Below are 15,111 nucleotides of genomic sequence, written 5' to 3'. Positions count from 1 at the left end.
CACTTGTTTGATATTCGAGAAATTAAATATGTTTATTACAAACAGTAAGCTTAAAAAATCGAGTAAATTACATGTGTAGAGATTTGACTGAAATTATTCGTTATTGCTTAAGCCGTCCATAAAGGACGATGCCATTGGACTGGGGGTTCTAGAGATTATATTATCATTGCCATAGTCATCAGAGTTTCCATCCACTGGAAGCACAATAAAATGAATTCGAATTAGTAAACTCGGCACGATCATGCAATAAAAAAAACTGCTTACCTTGCTCTAGAAAATTTGATTTTCTAGTTTGGGTTATAGAACTCAGCGAATGTATTATTGGACTGCAGGCCTGATCGGCTGTTTCGAGCGTTGTTGGTAAGTCTAAGAGTCGTTGATTTTGAATGCCATCCCCCGGCCCCATATGAGAAATGTGGTTGAAATTAGTCGGTGCTGATATCATCTTTGATCTACGATCACTACAATAATCGAATGAGAATATGAGTTGCTTGCACTGATTTGCTTAACCAAATCCTAACCTTTTGATGGTCTTGTTTATCTCTCTGATGGAGAATCTCCGCTTTATGCTGGGAAGTCCCTTCCGATTTCCCTCACGATATTGCAAAAGGCCCTCTGCGAATAACAAATTAAATGATTATGAGTTTTCGCTATAAACATATGGAAGATCCAACTTACTTGTGTGAATATTGGACAGGTAAACAATCAGTGGGGTGTCATTGACTGAGGACAACACAACATTTCCCAGGTTATTTAAAGGAAGTGATTGCTTCAGACCAATCGATTGCACCCATTCAGCGGTCTGTGTATTGAAGATATCCAAATGTGTATCCGAAAACACCAGCAAATGGCCATCACAAAAAGCTAGTAAATATACACAAATGAATTATACACTATGAGTCATTACTGAGTCGTCGATTTTACTTACTTATATACGTAGGAAAGGCTGGATACATGATTTCCCTATCACGAGACTTCCTCCCTTGGAGGTCGACGTATATGGCCAAAGTTTGGAATACCAGTAAGTACTCGCCAAAGTTGCCACCGCTTGGGCACAGAATTTCAATAACCCTGACCGCATCAACTCCGGAATAATTCAAAAATGCACATAACTGGTTTTCCGGATGAACCAAAGCTATTGAAAAATGTCAAGATGTTAAATAAAAGAAATATAAATAGAGAAATATTATTACTCACACATAGCAGTGGCTTCTCCACGCAGGAAGTAGGCGGTAAATCCACTTTGGTGAGCTACAACTAATCGCATATCGGACAGTATCTGCAGATGCTGAGCCATATAGCCGATGGTGAATTCGCAAGTCTTCTGGTGTCTTGTGCGCGTTCTATTAATCTCGTAAACTACGATTTGTGTGTGGTTATTGGGCCGCTTAAGAGCGATGATGAATGAATAGACGATGTTGGGGAAGCGGCGAATAATTCCAGTGCAAGCGGATATGCAGTTCTTCGATTCGACAACCTTGATCCACTCGACATCACTAGCCTCTAATGCTCTTATTGGTAATAGCCGCAAATTGCGTTGCTTTCCGCAAAGAATAACGAGAATCTGCTCCTCTTCAATGTACCATAACTGAAGTATCTTCTTGCTTTCTCCAATACGAGCGATTTCTGGAAATATGGTTGATTAAGAAATGTTCTTAATATTCAAGAATGTTTATCACATCTGATAACTCACCGTACTGGTCTAAATTAATGTAGAACAGACCGTCTTCGGTTCCCAACAAAATCTGATTTGGATATATGATGACAGAACACAATGCGTTTCTTATTAAAGAGAGGGTATTGTCCAGAATCTCATTAACTTTAAATATAGCAGTATTTGGTAAGCTGTTTCGTTTCAATATTCGATGTAGTTCGCCCAGGGCAATGACCCACTTGGACTTTTCCGACTCGTTGTCGGCCAGCATGAGAGTGTTCAGCGAAAGACCGCCATCAATAAGGGCGGTTTTTATCTGAAAGGAGGAAGGGATTTCATTTAGACTTATACCTTTTTAACGACTACCCAATGCTTACCTTGAAAATACATGGCACATCTTTCTTGGCGGCATGAATAACGTCGCTTTCCCGCACACTTCCGACTGAGAATTCCGGATCCCGCATATCCAGCACTTGGGACACACTCACGCTGGGCAGTGCACATCGATCGGGCGAAATGTCGTAGAGGAAGAGCTTGAAGTCGCAGACGACCACAAACTGCCTGATCCATCCCCTCTTGATCACTCCCGATTTGGGTACTTTTACATAGCCTTCGTAGGCCGTGCCAATTCCTCTGGTGGGATCTATGCCCAGCGGCCTCTTCGTCTGATCCATGGGCACTGGGCACGTGGTTGGAACCTTCTGGCAGCAGATCGTGTGACAGGCGAAGCCGCAGATCTCGCAAACGACACCCTGCCGCGTGAGTCCCACCATCAGCGATGTGCAGTGATTGCATTTCGTGGGGCTACTGAAGGTGCGCACCAGGAACTGATGGATCGCCGTGTTGCCGGGCACTTTCTTCTGAGATTCCTTGACCAGCAGGTCACTCTCCTCGCGCGACAAATCGCTGACCGAGACTTCCTTCATGGCCGCGTGTTCCTTGCTGTTCTTACCCGAATACTTTGGCTCGTAGTTGAAGAGCATGCCCGAATTGCCGGACTGGAAGAAGTTGGGAGTGAAATTGTCACCGGATTCGTTGCCAAAACTCTCGGCGGAATCAATAATCTCGGAGTTCTTCGACATGTCGCGGAAGAAAGCGCTGCTCAGGCCATGATGCGTTGATTTATTGAGGAACGACTCTGAGTATTCCAAGCCTCCCTTCTGCAAGTCCCGCAGCTCGGTTTCCTTTTTCTGGAAATCATGCAGGATGGAGTCATAGCGCTTCTTGTAGTCCCGCACCTCTTTTTGTGTGGATATGAGGTCCGATCTCGTTTGACTCAGCTCATCCGAGATCATGGCCTTGGCCTGAATCTCCCTTTGCAGTGCGCTCTGCAGATTCAGCAGCTCCATCTTGTCCAGCTTCTGTGAGCGGCGATTTCGCCAGTTTTTATTGTCCACCCCATTATTGTTAAAGGTTCCCACATGCTTGAGGTACTCCAACTCCTCCGTCATTTTGGTGGCCAAGGCCTGCAAGTAGCCGCGTGCATCCTTTTCATCGGACACCCACTGAATGATCTCCGCCATCTGCCGTTCCCACAATGTAATTGCCTCCCGTTTCATTCGCAGCTCCTTGAAGATCTCGTCGTCCTCGGCTTGCAGTTCCTTCAGGTTTTTCGACTTGAGATTCACCTCGGAGCTTAGCCTCTGCTTCTCCTCGAACCAGGTGGTCTTCTCCAAATCATGCTGCTTCTTCAATTCCAACAGCGTTTCGGCCGAATCGGTAATGGACTCTAGCTGCGTGAACTTCAGCCTGTCCTGCGTTTGCTGCAACTCCTTGGTGAGCTCCAAATTGGAGTTCTCCAACTCGCTGAACTGCTCGCGCATCGTTTCCAGCTCCATATTGTGACGCGTCTGCTGGTGACTTAGCTTCTCCGAGAACTGCAGCTCCAGTCTTTCGATCTCGTACGACGACATCTCCGAGGAAATGCTCAGCGGCAGCGTTGTCTCCACACTCGAGGAGCCCTTGCGCAGCTCCATCTGCAGCTGCCGGCAGCAATCCTCTGCGTGCTCCCGCAGCTTCTTCTCCTTGGCCGCCTCGATGACGGCGTCCTCGATGTGCAGCTCCAACTCGCGCCGCGTTTTGTCCGACTTTCGCAGCTCGTTCCGCAGGCTATCGTTCTTCTGCATGGCCCCATCGAGCTCCTCCTCCTTGTCCCTGACCTGGCGCGAGAGCTTTTGCTTCTGGTTACGCAGCTCCGAGAGTTTCTCCGTGACCTCCGAGTACTCCATCATGGCGATGTTGCGCTGCGAGATGGCGTCCTGAAGTTCCGAGTCTTGAGTCTTGAGCCGTTCGAAAATCTCATTGTGTTGCTTCGTCAATTCGGCCTTTTCCTGCTTGAAAGCTGCCAGCTGTTCATTCAGCGCCTTCAGCTGCTTCTCCTGAACGGAGTCCACCGATGCCTCCGAGTTGTTGCTCGGCATGATGGCCTGCTGTGGACTGCTTATCGTATCCAAGGTATCGTCTCCGAAACCGGAACTCTGATTCTTCTTTGAGTCCAAAGTGGAGCTGCTGCTCAGTGAAAAGGTGAACCCAATGAACGGCAAGTGGAATCCAGAGAAGGCGGGATTGGCCGACGGAGGAATGGAGTCCGTTAACCGAACGTCGTTGTCGTCCACATCAAAGTTGGAAGTGTCCGTGGGACTCGACACTTCCGGCACATACGGTGCAGGCCCCTGCCTAATGTTCTTCCAATCGATCCCCACAAACCAGGGGTGATCCATGAAGTCTTGGATGCCGTTCTGGCCAAGTCGGTTCTCGGGTATGCAGATCAGTTTGCAGAGCAAGTCCTGCGAAGTCTCCGACACCTTGTAATTGATGGTCTCTTGTGACGGTAAATTGAAACAGTTCTGATGATTCATGATCTTGCCGTAGGTCTCGACCAAACTCTCTGCGTAGAAGGGCGTCTCGCCGTACAGCATTTCGTACATGCACACTCCCAGGGACCACCAATCGCACTCTGTGCCATAGCGCCCCTTTCCGTCCTCCATGGCCCGCAATATTTCCGGCGAAATGTAGTCGGGCGTGCCCACAGCCACGTTGGACTGAACAGTGCCATCCTTGTCCAGTCGCAGGCAGGAGCCAAAGTCCGCCAGCCGCACATGACCGCGCTTATCGAGCAGCACATTATCCGGCTTAATGTCCCTGTGAACGTACCTAATCTGGTGAATACTGTTGATGGCCAAGATCATCTCGGTGATGTAGAACTTGGCCATGTCCTCGGGCAGCTTGTCCTCGAACTTACTGAGCAGCGTAAGCAGGTCTCCGCCGCAGTAATAGTCCATTACAAGATACTGAAATGGAGGAATTCATGAGTATTTCATAAAGGAGAGTGTGGATTACCGCCTTACCAGGTTAATATTGTCTTGGAAGGCGTAGTGCAGGTTGGTGATCCACTGCCGGTCCCCAAACACCAAAACATCCCGCTCCTCGCGAAAGCAGGCGGTCTCAGCCCTCTTCAGCATCTCCCACTTGTTCAGTATCTTCATGGCGTACACCTTTTCGGTGGATATCATCTGAACCACGCAGACTTCACCGAAGGCACCGCGCCCGATGATTTTGAGTATATCAAAATCATCCCGGCCCAGTCGCAGTTTTCGCACAATATGCACGAATGGTTTGGCTAGGGATTTGGTTTGTTATAATATATATCAAGTATTTTTTTTTTACCAATCATAGTTACATAGTTTGAGGAAATCGGAGACCCCCTTTTCTCTGCGCAGGGAAGAGTTACTGCATTCATCGTAGAGCACGATGAAGGTGTCCAGCAGGTAATCCAACGAAAACTGATGCCCTTCCGTGTCCTCGCCGAATTCGGCTGCCCATTTTTGATCGTTTGTAGTGTCGCTTAGAATATATTTTAGAAATGTGAGCCTTTTTTTGCAGCTTCCTGTGGTTATATCTGAAAGTATCGAAATGGGTTCTTGAGTCACAAAATGATAACTCTTGGAAATTTTGTATAGAGCTATTATATCTGAAATGCAGCTTTTGAGTCACTATACATCTGAATGGGTACTGAAATGGGAACATAATAATACAACTAAACAATTTATATTCCTAAAATATTGGAATGGCTTATACTAGGTAAGTAAAGATACTCTAAAAATAAAATACCTCACAAAAGCTTAATAATGTTGAACGTATTATCTACCATACCAAAAAGATAGAAATGGGAAAGATAGAATACAAGATAGTATAGAAATTTTGTACTTATTTAGTAAAATATGGCCCTCAAATCATCTATCCTAACCAGATAAGAACTTATTGAGGCTTGTCCTCCTTTGCCCAAGAACGTAATTGTTGTATTACCCTAAAAAGCAGACCAACACATGCATTGCAAATATTTGCAAGCCCCACAATAATGCCGCACCCACTGACGTCGTCGTAATCACCTGGCTCCTTCCAACTTAAAAATGTGGCTCGGGGGGCAAAAAATCAGCTCAAACGGGTAGGTTATCATGGAGACCAAAACCGAAACCGAAACGTGGGGAAACGTATAGACCCACTCTTATGTACTTTGTTAAACAATTGACTGGACTGGAGTGCACTGGCCTAAAATAGAAAACACTGAAACAAGGCCCTGATTGTAATAGATTTCCACTTTCCAAATACATAATTTTATACGTTTTTTCTTATTGGCTACGCTACCAATATTTACAATTCATATTCGGGCCGTTTCGATTTTTCAAATATGTATGCGGGGTATTACATATGTATTGGGCCGACCCCCCGTGCAGGAGGATATATTAGGTATAAATCCATACACTCATATCTTGATATATGCATATGTACGTCTGAGAGTTTGTTTGTTCTTCCGCATAGATATAAATAAATAATTGTTTATATGCATATGTATGTATATTTGACAAAAGTGCGAAAAAACAAATGGTCAACAAACAAATAAACACAAGCGACTACTCCTCGATTTTGGTGTCACCGGACCGCAAATATTACCACTGATTTCGGAAGATTCGTATTCCATTTTAGATATTGTTTTGTCTCCGGACTAAATCATATTTATCCAAAATAGTGCAAAAAGAAAAGCCGAACTGTTGTCGAAGATGTAGTGTTCCGTTCCGTTTCGTTTGGGAAAATAGTATGACCTTTCCGGGTCTGGAGATCTGCCTTAAAATACCAGGTATTAAATAAGTGTTTATGGGATTTTCCGTCAGAGCGGTCATACTGCCCCGATCAGCCGAAAATTGATTTTTTTAAATTTAACTTTCGTTTAAAATAATTACCTATGTATTTATCAATTTTGTTCCCTTGATTTTGAATCTTCATTTTACAATGAGTTGTACATAAAAATAAGATATATTACCTTTTGTTATGCAATGTAATATTATCAAATGGCAATGAAAATAAAATAGTAATAAATATAAATAAGATTAAAAAGTAATAATTAAATTTGTCGTAAAAGATTTAATTATTTTTAATGCGCTGGCGTTCCTGTCCCATTCCGACGTTCCAAAACCCACTGCCACCCCATCCCGCCGCATTTCTGTTGTGGCGTAGTGTAGATAGGGCCCTAATAAAGCCTTCTAATACTCTGTAGCGATCAAACTTCATTGCAAAATTAATAGTTGTTATTGTTTTCAAGATATTTAATGTCTTTAGATGCGTTCATCGATGAACTGCTAACGCGGCGTTGAGTTATATCCGCAGTTCGCAATAAATTCGCGCTTACTTTCACCACAATCGGAATAATAAACGTATGTACATACGAGCATACTGGCTTGCATATGTATCTGAATATGTGTGTATGCAGTAGAATAGTTTGTAAAGTGGATACGATACGTACATAAAAAATGGGATAGTTGTGCGGAAACCACTCGGATTACTCGAATTTCGCGAATTATGGTTGATTATTTGTGTTTATTTGTGGTCTCATGAGTGCAAAGTGTAGATACTTCAAGGGCCGGAGTCTAAATACAGTAGTCCACAAGTAATTTCGCACTGGCGTTCAAGCGAGTTATAGAGAACGTATGTTTTTGACACATAATTCTAGGCAGGCCAAGATAAATTTGTATCTTTTCCTATAAAGAGAAAGATAGGTGCTTATTGAATTCATCTGACAGATGCAACCATACCCAAATAGTTTTGAAATTAGCAATATCTTTAAGTATGTATCTTGAGACATCTCTTAGTGATTTAGTGATGCGGCCCCTATTGGGTATTAAAATATCTCATAGATAAGAACTACTTATCTTTTTCAGTAAGCCATGATGAGGGAATCGGCCCACGACATCAACATGGACACCTGGAAGCAGTGGATCCTCGAGGCCATATCAAAGATCAGGTCCCAGAAGCAGAGGCCCTCCGTGCAGAGGATTTGCCAGGCAATCGGCACGCATCACAAGTTTCACGAGGACATTGTGGCCGAGAAACTAGAGAAGGCTGTCGAATCGGGAGCTGTGATCAAGGTCTACAACAAGGGACTGCACTCCTACAAGGCCCCGATGGCCAAGCGCCGCATTAAGGTGGACAAGAACACCAATCTGTACAAACTGGTGGCCAAGGCGGTGCACGATCTGGGCGAATGCGAGGGATCTACCATAAAGAGCATAGAGAACTACATTCAAAAGTTCAACTGCATCGATCTGTCGCCCAATGTGGACTTCAAGTCCGTGATTAAGGCGTCCATCAAGAAGGCAGTGGATGCCGGCTTTCTAATCCAGGAGGGAAAGCTGTACAAAAAGGGCAAGTCCCTGACGACACCGCGCAAATGTGCCCCCACCTCGGATGTGGTAATCAAAGGCGAGGAGAGCTGCACCCACTGCTCGGGGAACTCGCAGAAGAACCTCAACGGCATCCCAGAGCCACTGAGCTCCTGCAAACAGTGCGGCATCTCTTTGCACACCACCTGCGCCAATATCGCGGGCAGGTGCAAGTCCCAATCATACGTGCTGCTCTACATGCTCGTCACCAAGGGCACAATCTGGGATTGCCAGAACTGCGCCGACTGCGCTGTCTGCAAAATGCGTAACCGGGGACCTTGTCTGCTGCAGTGCTTTGTTTGCAAGGATCACTTTCACCTAACATGTCTCGATACGATTCCGGACAAGAAGCCCAAGCATCCATATAGGTAAGTAAATACAAAGTAATCATAACTTTAGCTTCTTATCCTTTTAAACCCCATTTCAGGTGCAAAACATGCTGCAAACAAAGTATAGATAACCCAAAACTGGTTAAAAAAGACAATACAAGAATAAAAATGGAGATTGACAGGTACTTTTAAATACATTTGAAGTGCAAAAAATACGTATCTAACTCAAATTCTTTATTTCAGAATGGCGAGCTCCAATAAGCGGCAATCCATCAAAAAAGAGGGCAACATCGAGAGTCCTTCGACCTCGAAACTTTGCGTTTACAATGACGGCAATGGCCAGCGGAAAAAGATGCCGGCCAGCTTAAGCTCGAGAAAATTGAACCACAGCGAGGATCAGTTCGAGTTCCCCAGCAAGCAGAAGAGGTCGCAAATATTACAGGGAGGCTACTTGGCTAGCCAGGAAACGCGCAAGCGAACCTTCTCGAATCTGTCATCCACGAGCTCGTCCAGCGAAAGTGATGATGACGACGACGAGGACGACGACAGGAACAGGAATGGCGATGACAACGATCAGGATGAGAGCACATCCTCGGATTCGTGCACTTCATCGAGCTCAGACTCGGACTCCAGCGAGAGTTCCAGCGACAGCTCCGAATGCGATGACGAGAACGACGAAGAGGACTATGACACCGATCGCAGCACGCTGAAGGGAAAGATCTTCGAGAACGAGAAGCAGAGTTGCACTAAACTGAATACCAACGATGGTCTGGGCTCGCCGCATAACAATGAAGTGGCCAGTGAGAACTGGGGCTTTGCTGCGGTGGCAAAAAACCCAATTGACATATTTGTAAAATCGAAAAATAACACCAAAAGCATTGGTTACACCAAGCCAGCAACGGCAAGCACGTTTCCCACGTCCCCCGCCGCAAATCGAGCGCAAAAGAGCGCTCCAGTAGCTTCCTCTACTCCAGATAAAAACTCCACATCCATCGGCGGCATGACCATAAAGCGAAAGACCGAAAATGGGCAGAAGAAGAAGATCGTTCCCTTGAAGAGCATGCCCCTCGAAGCGGGAAAATCGTACGAAAAGTGCGAGGATGACATTCCGTATCTAACAGAGGAGACTGTTATGAAAGTTCAGTTGCTGGAGGAGATCGAACGATGCAGGGAAACGCACAGCGAGGCTGATGGAAAAGCGGAAATTAACAACGATGAGGAAGTGCCCGGCGAGAGCACGAAGCGTGCCAATCCCTTCGAAAACCAGCCTCTACCGCCTGGAGTGACCGCAACGGACGTGGAATTATATCAAGATGTTCTGCACAAGGCAGTCGTTCAAATGTCCAATAACCACATCGAGAAAGCGAATGATGTGAGCCTGAAGCCGGGGCAGAACACCCAGAGTCCCAAGTCGATCCAAATCGGAAAGTGGGACATCGAAACCTGGTACTCCAGTCCGTTTCCGCAGGAGTACGCCAGGCTGCTGAAGCTGTTTTTGTGCGAGTTCTGCCTGAAGTACACAAAGAGTCGTTCTGTGCTGGACAGACATCAGAACAAGTGCATTTGGAAGCAGCCGCCGGGCACGGAAATCTTTAGGCAGGGCAACATTTCGGTGTTCGAGGTGGATGGCAACGTTAACAAGATTTACTGTCAGAACTTGTGCCTGCTGGCCAAGTTCTTTCTCGACCACAAAACCCTTTACTACGACGTGGAACCTTTTCTGTTCTATATCTTGACTAAAAACGATCAAAGCGGATGCCATCTGGTTGGCTACTTCTCGAAGGAAAAGCACTGTACCCAAAAGTACAATGTGTCCTGCATCCTGACGATGCCGCAGTATCAGAGGCAGGGATACGGAAGGTTTCTGATCGACTTCAGTTACCTGTTGAGCCGCGAGGAGGGACAGCTGGGTACGCCGGAGAAACCGCTCTCGGATTTGGGACGACTTTCGTACTTTTCCTACTGGAAGTCCGTCGTCTTGGAGTACTTGTACAAGTATCGCAACCACACGAAGATCACCTTCAAGGATATAGCCATTAAAACGGGTCTGGCTATATCCGACATTGCGTTGGCCTTTGAATTATTGAACTTTATCAAGTTAAGGAAGAACGATGGCGACATAAGATATCAGATTAATGTAAAAATCGATTGGAAGAAAGTGGTGGCTCACCATAACAAAATGGCGAACAGTAAAACTCGAATAATCATAGAAGCCGACTGCTTGAGATGGAGTCCACTGCTGTCGGTGTCAAAGTTACCCAACATAATCAAGCCAATTTCCAATCGTGAATACTTGAACAACCAAATTGAAAAGAAATCCGATTTGAAGGATGTTAACGAAGAGAACAAGATCAGCGTAAAGCCAAGTGTGCCCACCACACCGAAAGTAAATCAGGAATGTCCCGACTTGCCTGTTAAGAATCGGGGTTCCAGCTGCGAGAAATTGGTTGATGATAGGGAAAACCAGCGGAAACGTGCCTGCCCGGAAGAGTTCTTAAAATCGGCTCCAAATGAGGCAAAAAAATGCAAGGTATCTGCTGCACCACAGCCGCCCCTTGAAGATCAGTCCTTTGGCGAGCTCTCCGACTCATCGGATTGTAAATCTTCTAAGGAACTCTCGGAGCACTTGACCAAAAGGGCCCAACGATTGGCCAAACGCAACGATCTGATTCCCCACACCAACAAAAGGAAGCATTTCGACCGGCCGCTTGAGAGCAATGCGATTTTAGCCGATCAGAATCCGACTGTTCAAGGTCAAACGGAGATTTCTGGAACCGAAAGTGGCTCTAAAATGGAGGAAGCATCTGCCAAGGAGGTTTGCAAGAGTGTTGTGGAAAAGGAGCATGTCGACAAACCGGTCAACATTGTACCCAAGCTGCGGGGTAAACAGTCCAATGGAAAACGCTCCGAGGAGTCGCAGTTCAATGGAAATACTCCATCCGAGCCCGCCGAAGTTGCGTCAATTAGTCCAGCCAAGGAACCCGCTAAGGAGTTGGTTAAGGTGGCCAAAGCTGAGAGCCCGGAGAAAAGCCAAGAGTCGTCGAAAAACGAGGGCGAAGCCAACAGCGTAAGCGATCAAGTGCTCGATGCAGTGGCCAAGAAAACCAAGAAGACGCTGTTCTCTGACGTAACGTCCTACAAAACTGAAGATGTCAAATATAATGGGCAGGATAAGCCAGTGGTAAGCACACCCGAGACGAAAGAAAGTCCCAAGGAGGCTAGCATTAAGGAGATAAAACCTCCTGAAGTTCCTGAACAGAAGCCCAAGCCGAAGAGTCCCGAAAAATCGGAACCAGTGGCTGCCGAACCCGTTTTGCAGCAGGTAAATGTTCCTGCCAATACGGAAAAGTTAACAAAACCGGCGGAAGAAAGTAAACTAGAGTTGGATGTAAACTACTTGAAGTTTTCCCCGGACTCAGCGGCGACTCCGCCAGAGTTACCTGTGCAAAAACCTGTGCAAAAACCTGTGCCAGAGGCTCCAACTTCCGCTCCAAGTGATCAGCAGGAAAAAGCTAAGGAAACCGCTCAACCTAGTACAGTTTCACAGAAGCCACCAGAAATGGAAAGGGTGAAAAAAGTGGAAAACCCGGTATTAAATCCCACACCAAACCGTACGGAAATTCCTTCCCTGGTGGAGCAACCAGCACCACAGCCGGTAAAGCCTGTACAGGAAAAAGTAGGGCAGCCAATTGCCAAGGAGAACGCTGAGATTAAAGAGAAGGCAATCAAGAAACCCGTGCCTGAAGCTCCAGTTGTAAAACCTGAGGTCAACAACATGGAAAAGAAGTACGATCCCAGCAAGGTGAAGGTGCTGCCCGAAAAGGAAGTCATCAAAACGGACCAGCAACTGGTGCAGGTCAAGGAGGAGGAAAAGACGCAGGCAAGGGCGCCCTCGGCACCTATTCCCATTCGGGACAAGATCCAATTGAAGGGCAACGAGCATGCCCAGCTGCAGAACTCAATTCCCTCCCAGTTTCCGCTCAATCAGATGCCCAACTATCACACCTCGCAGTACTGGCAGTGGGAATACTACGGCTACAACCTCTCACACTTGGACCCCGCCGCGCAAAAGGGACAGAAGCAGTTCCACAAGGATCTGGCCACGACCATGGCCTACACGCACAACTTCACCCAGAACCTCTATCAGTCCGCCAATTTGGCCATGCAGCACGCCCATCACCAGATGCACCAGACCAAGGAGAAGCACAAGGTGGAGCGCAAGAACAGTGGCAAGAAGGAGGAGCAGCAGCAGCCCAAGGTGGTGTCCAGTGTCAATGTGGTGAGCACTGCTCGCGAGGATGCGCACGTGCAGCACTGCAACGAATATGCGGCCAACAACCAGGCGGCCATTTACAATCAGAAATGCGCCACTCAACAGAAGCAGGCGCAGCAAATGAAGTCTCTGGCCAATGGCCAGAATCCTGTGCCACGACAGAGCAATCCCAATCCCTCGGAATCAACTGTTCTGATGCCCAATTCGCAGCCGGGAGGAGCTGTGCCGGCCAAGCAAAAGGTCGAGCACGGCGTCAACTCGACCTCAGTCATTTCGCGCGAGGGAAAGCTCAATAAGATTGGCCATCCCAACATTCACGCCTCCGTCCAGCATGCTAACCTGCAAGTGAGCGGCGGCGGTGGAGGTGGCCAATCCGACGTCAATCCGAATATGGTCTACAACACCGAGTCCGCGGGCAACTCGGCCATGCAGCACTACGATTGCGGCATCAATGCGCAAATAAACATGGACTCGCCGGCCAATATTGGCACCGCCATCGCCCACGGCTCACAGGAAATCGCAGCCACGTCCAATGTGCACATGCATCAGCCGCACAGACAGTTCTCGGACTGCTCCATGCAGAACCAACCGGTGACCACGCCCATGCACATGTCCATCCAGAATTCGCACATGCAGCAGCAGAACAATCTTAATATGAATCTGGCGCCAGAGGGTTCGCCGAACATTAATCTCCTGAGCAATCCACAGCACCAGCACCAGAGCAGGAAATTGAATGCCCAGGTAATGCAAATTATATTCTCTTTATTAAGTATAATGTATAAATTGCAATAAATTTCCTTTTAGCAGGCGGACATCGCTGTAAGTTCACCGACACCTTCTCACAGAGCCACCACGCCCAAACAAATTCGCAGCGGAAATGCCCAGCAACGTGACACTAAAAACGCAGCGCCAGCCACAACCACAACCAATACTCATCATCAGATTCCCCAGGGCGGCGGAGCTACGGCGAATATCTCCAAGTCGCACCACGACTCCCTGCACAACCTGCAGTTCTCGCAGCATGGTGGCCACCAGCAGAACATGCAGCCCATCGACTACGTGCCCATTCCGCAAATCAGCCAGAACTTCTCGGCCAATCCCTCGAACTACGACATTGCCGGGATGCCGGCGGTGATTCAGCAGCGGATGTCGCTCAACAGTTCCGTGCACTCGCTGGCCAACAGCCATCAGCGCATCGAGCAGCCGTCGTCGGCGTGTGCCGTCAACAATTTCTATTTGCATAACAATATGCCGGCTGCCGAGAATGCGCCGCGAGTGCCCGTTTCCAGTTCTCTGGGCGGTCCGTCAGCGGCGGGCAACAATGATCAGCGTCAGGCGGGTCAGGCGGATGCGATAGCTGCGGCCAATAGCAGCGGTGCAACCGCTTCGCTGGCTGGCAATCTCTGCAGTCTGTCTAAGCTACAGCAGCTTACCAACTGCCTGGAGAGCCAGCCGTGCAACACGTCGCCGGGAGCCCAGGTGAATCTGGCCCCCTCGCCGCACCATCCCATTCCGCCCAACTCGATGACCCCGCCGCCGCACCTGCTGATGCAGAACAGGAACATCTCCACGCCGCCCAACATGCTGCAGACGCAGGTGACGCCGCTGCAGTACAAGTACTATCCGGGCAACATGAACATTGCGCCCATTACGTCGGCGCAGAACACGAGCCGGAACACCCGCAACACTCCATCGGCCCCGGTGCAGCACACCTCGACGCCCATGGGCAGTGGGAACAACCGGACCGCCAATGTCCACATCAGTCCGAACCTGATGGCTCCCTATGGGGCCATCAACAGCTACCGGATGTCGCCGCAGCAGTCCCCGCCCACTGGAAGCTACAGCTCGGGGAGCGAATACCCCAACTCGCAGATTCCGATGCAGATGATGAATATGCAATCTCAGTACCAGGATGCCTGCGTGCTGCAGCGAGGCACTCCATCCAATCCGATGTATCCCACGTATTCCCCCTACTTACCTCTCAACGGTTCTATTCGCAGATAATAGATGCGCACATTTTATATGTTATTGTATTGAGTATGATTGTATATAAATGTGTGCTGTAAATAAATATATATTACGTCAATTTAACAATTCAATCAGATGGTTTTTTAATTACAACAGAAAGAATAACTCATGAGT

The 15,111-nt window shown here is 47.5% G+C and overlaps 2 protein-coding genes across 5 annotated transcripts; one reads left to right on the top strand and one right to left on the bottom strand.

Moving 5' to 3' along the window:
• Positions 1-3: 3 nt before the first annotated feature.
• On the bottom strand, positions 4-7,593 carry gek (serine/threonine-protein kinase gek). Of its 2 annotated transcripts, none has more exons than XM_070212209.1 (11): positions 7,452-7,593; positions 5,334-5,552; positions 5,002-5,273; positions 2,032-4,944; positions 1,694-1,970; positions 1,198-1,626; positions 929-1,135; positions 679-864; positions 522-615; positions 265-461; positions 4-194 (listed from the first exon to the last, which is right to left on the bottom strand). In XM_070212209.1, exons 3-11 carry the CDS (start codon positions 5,164-5,166, stop codon positions 94-96), a joined length of 4,569 nt encoding a protein of 1,522 aa, XP_070068310.1. In that variant the 5' UTR covers positions 5,167-5,273; positions 5,334-5,552; positions 7,452-7,593; the 3' UTR covers positions 4-93. The 2 variants fall into 2 exon arrangements, with proteins under 2 accessions (XP_070068310.1, XP_017005569.2); XM_017150080.3 differs by lacking the exon at positions 7,452-7,593 and adding an exon at positions 6,605-6,759.
• Positions 7,159-15,068, top strand: enok (enoki mushroom). 3 transcript variants are annotated; one of them, XM_017150067.3, is made up of 5 exons: positions 7,159-7,362; positions 7,867-8,735; positions 8,795-8,878; positions 8,940-13,710; positions 13,777-15,068. In XM_017150067.3, exons 2-5 carry the CDS (start codon positions 7,873-7,875, stop codon positions 14,971-14,973), a joined length of 6,915 nt encoding a protein of 2,304 aa, XP_017005556.2. In that variant the 5' UTR covers positions 7,159-7,362; positions 7,867-7,872; the 3' UTR covers positions 14,974-15,068. The 3 variants fall into 3 exon arrangements, with proteins under 3 accessions (XP_017005556.2, XP_070068308.1, XP_070068309.1); XM_070212207.1 differs by having other exon boundaries at positions 13,774-15,068; XM_070212208.1 differs by lacking the exon at positions 7,159-7,362 and adding an exon at positions 7,502-7,633 and having other exon boundaries at positions 13,774-15,068.
• Positions 15,069-15,111: the final 43 nt, after the last annotated feature.

The sequence above is a fragment of the Drosophila takahashii genome, chromosome 2R (genome assembly GCF_030179915.1).
Source record: "Drosophila takahashii strain IR98-3 E-12201 chromosome 2R, DtakHiC1v2, whole genome shotgun sequence".
Lineage (NCBI taxonomy): Eukaryota > Metazoa > Arthropoda > Insecta > Diptera > Drosophilidae > Drosophila > Drosophila takahashii.
Note: the sequence above shows the minus strand (reverse complement) of the source record. Positions and strands in the feature narration are given on the sequence as shown.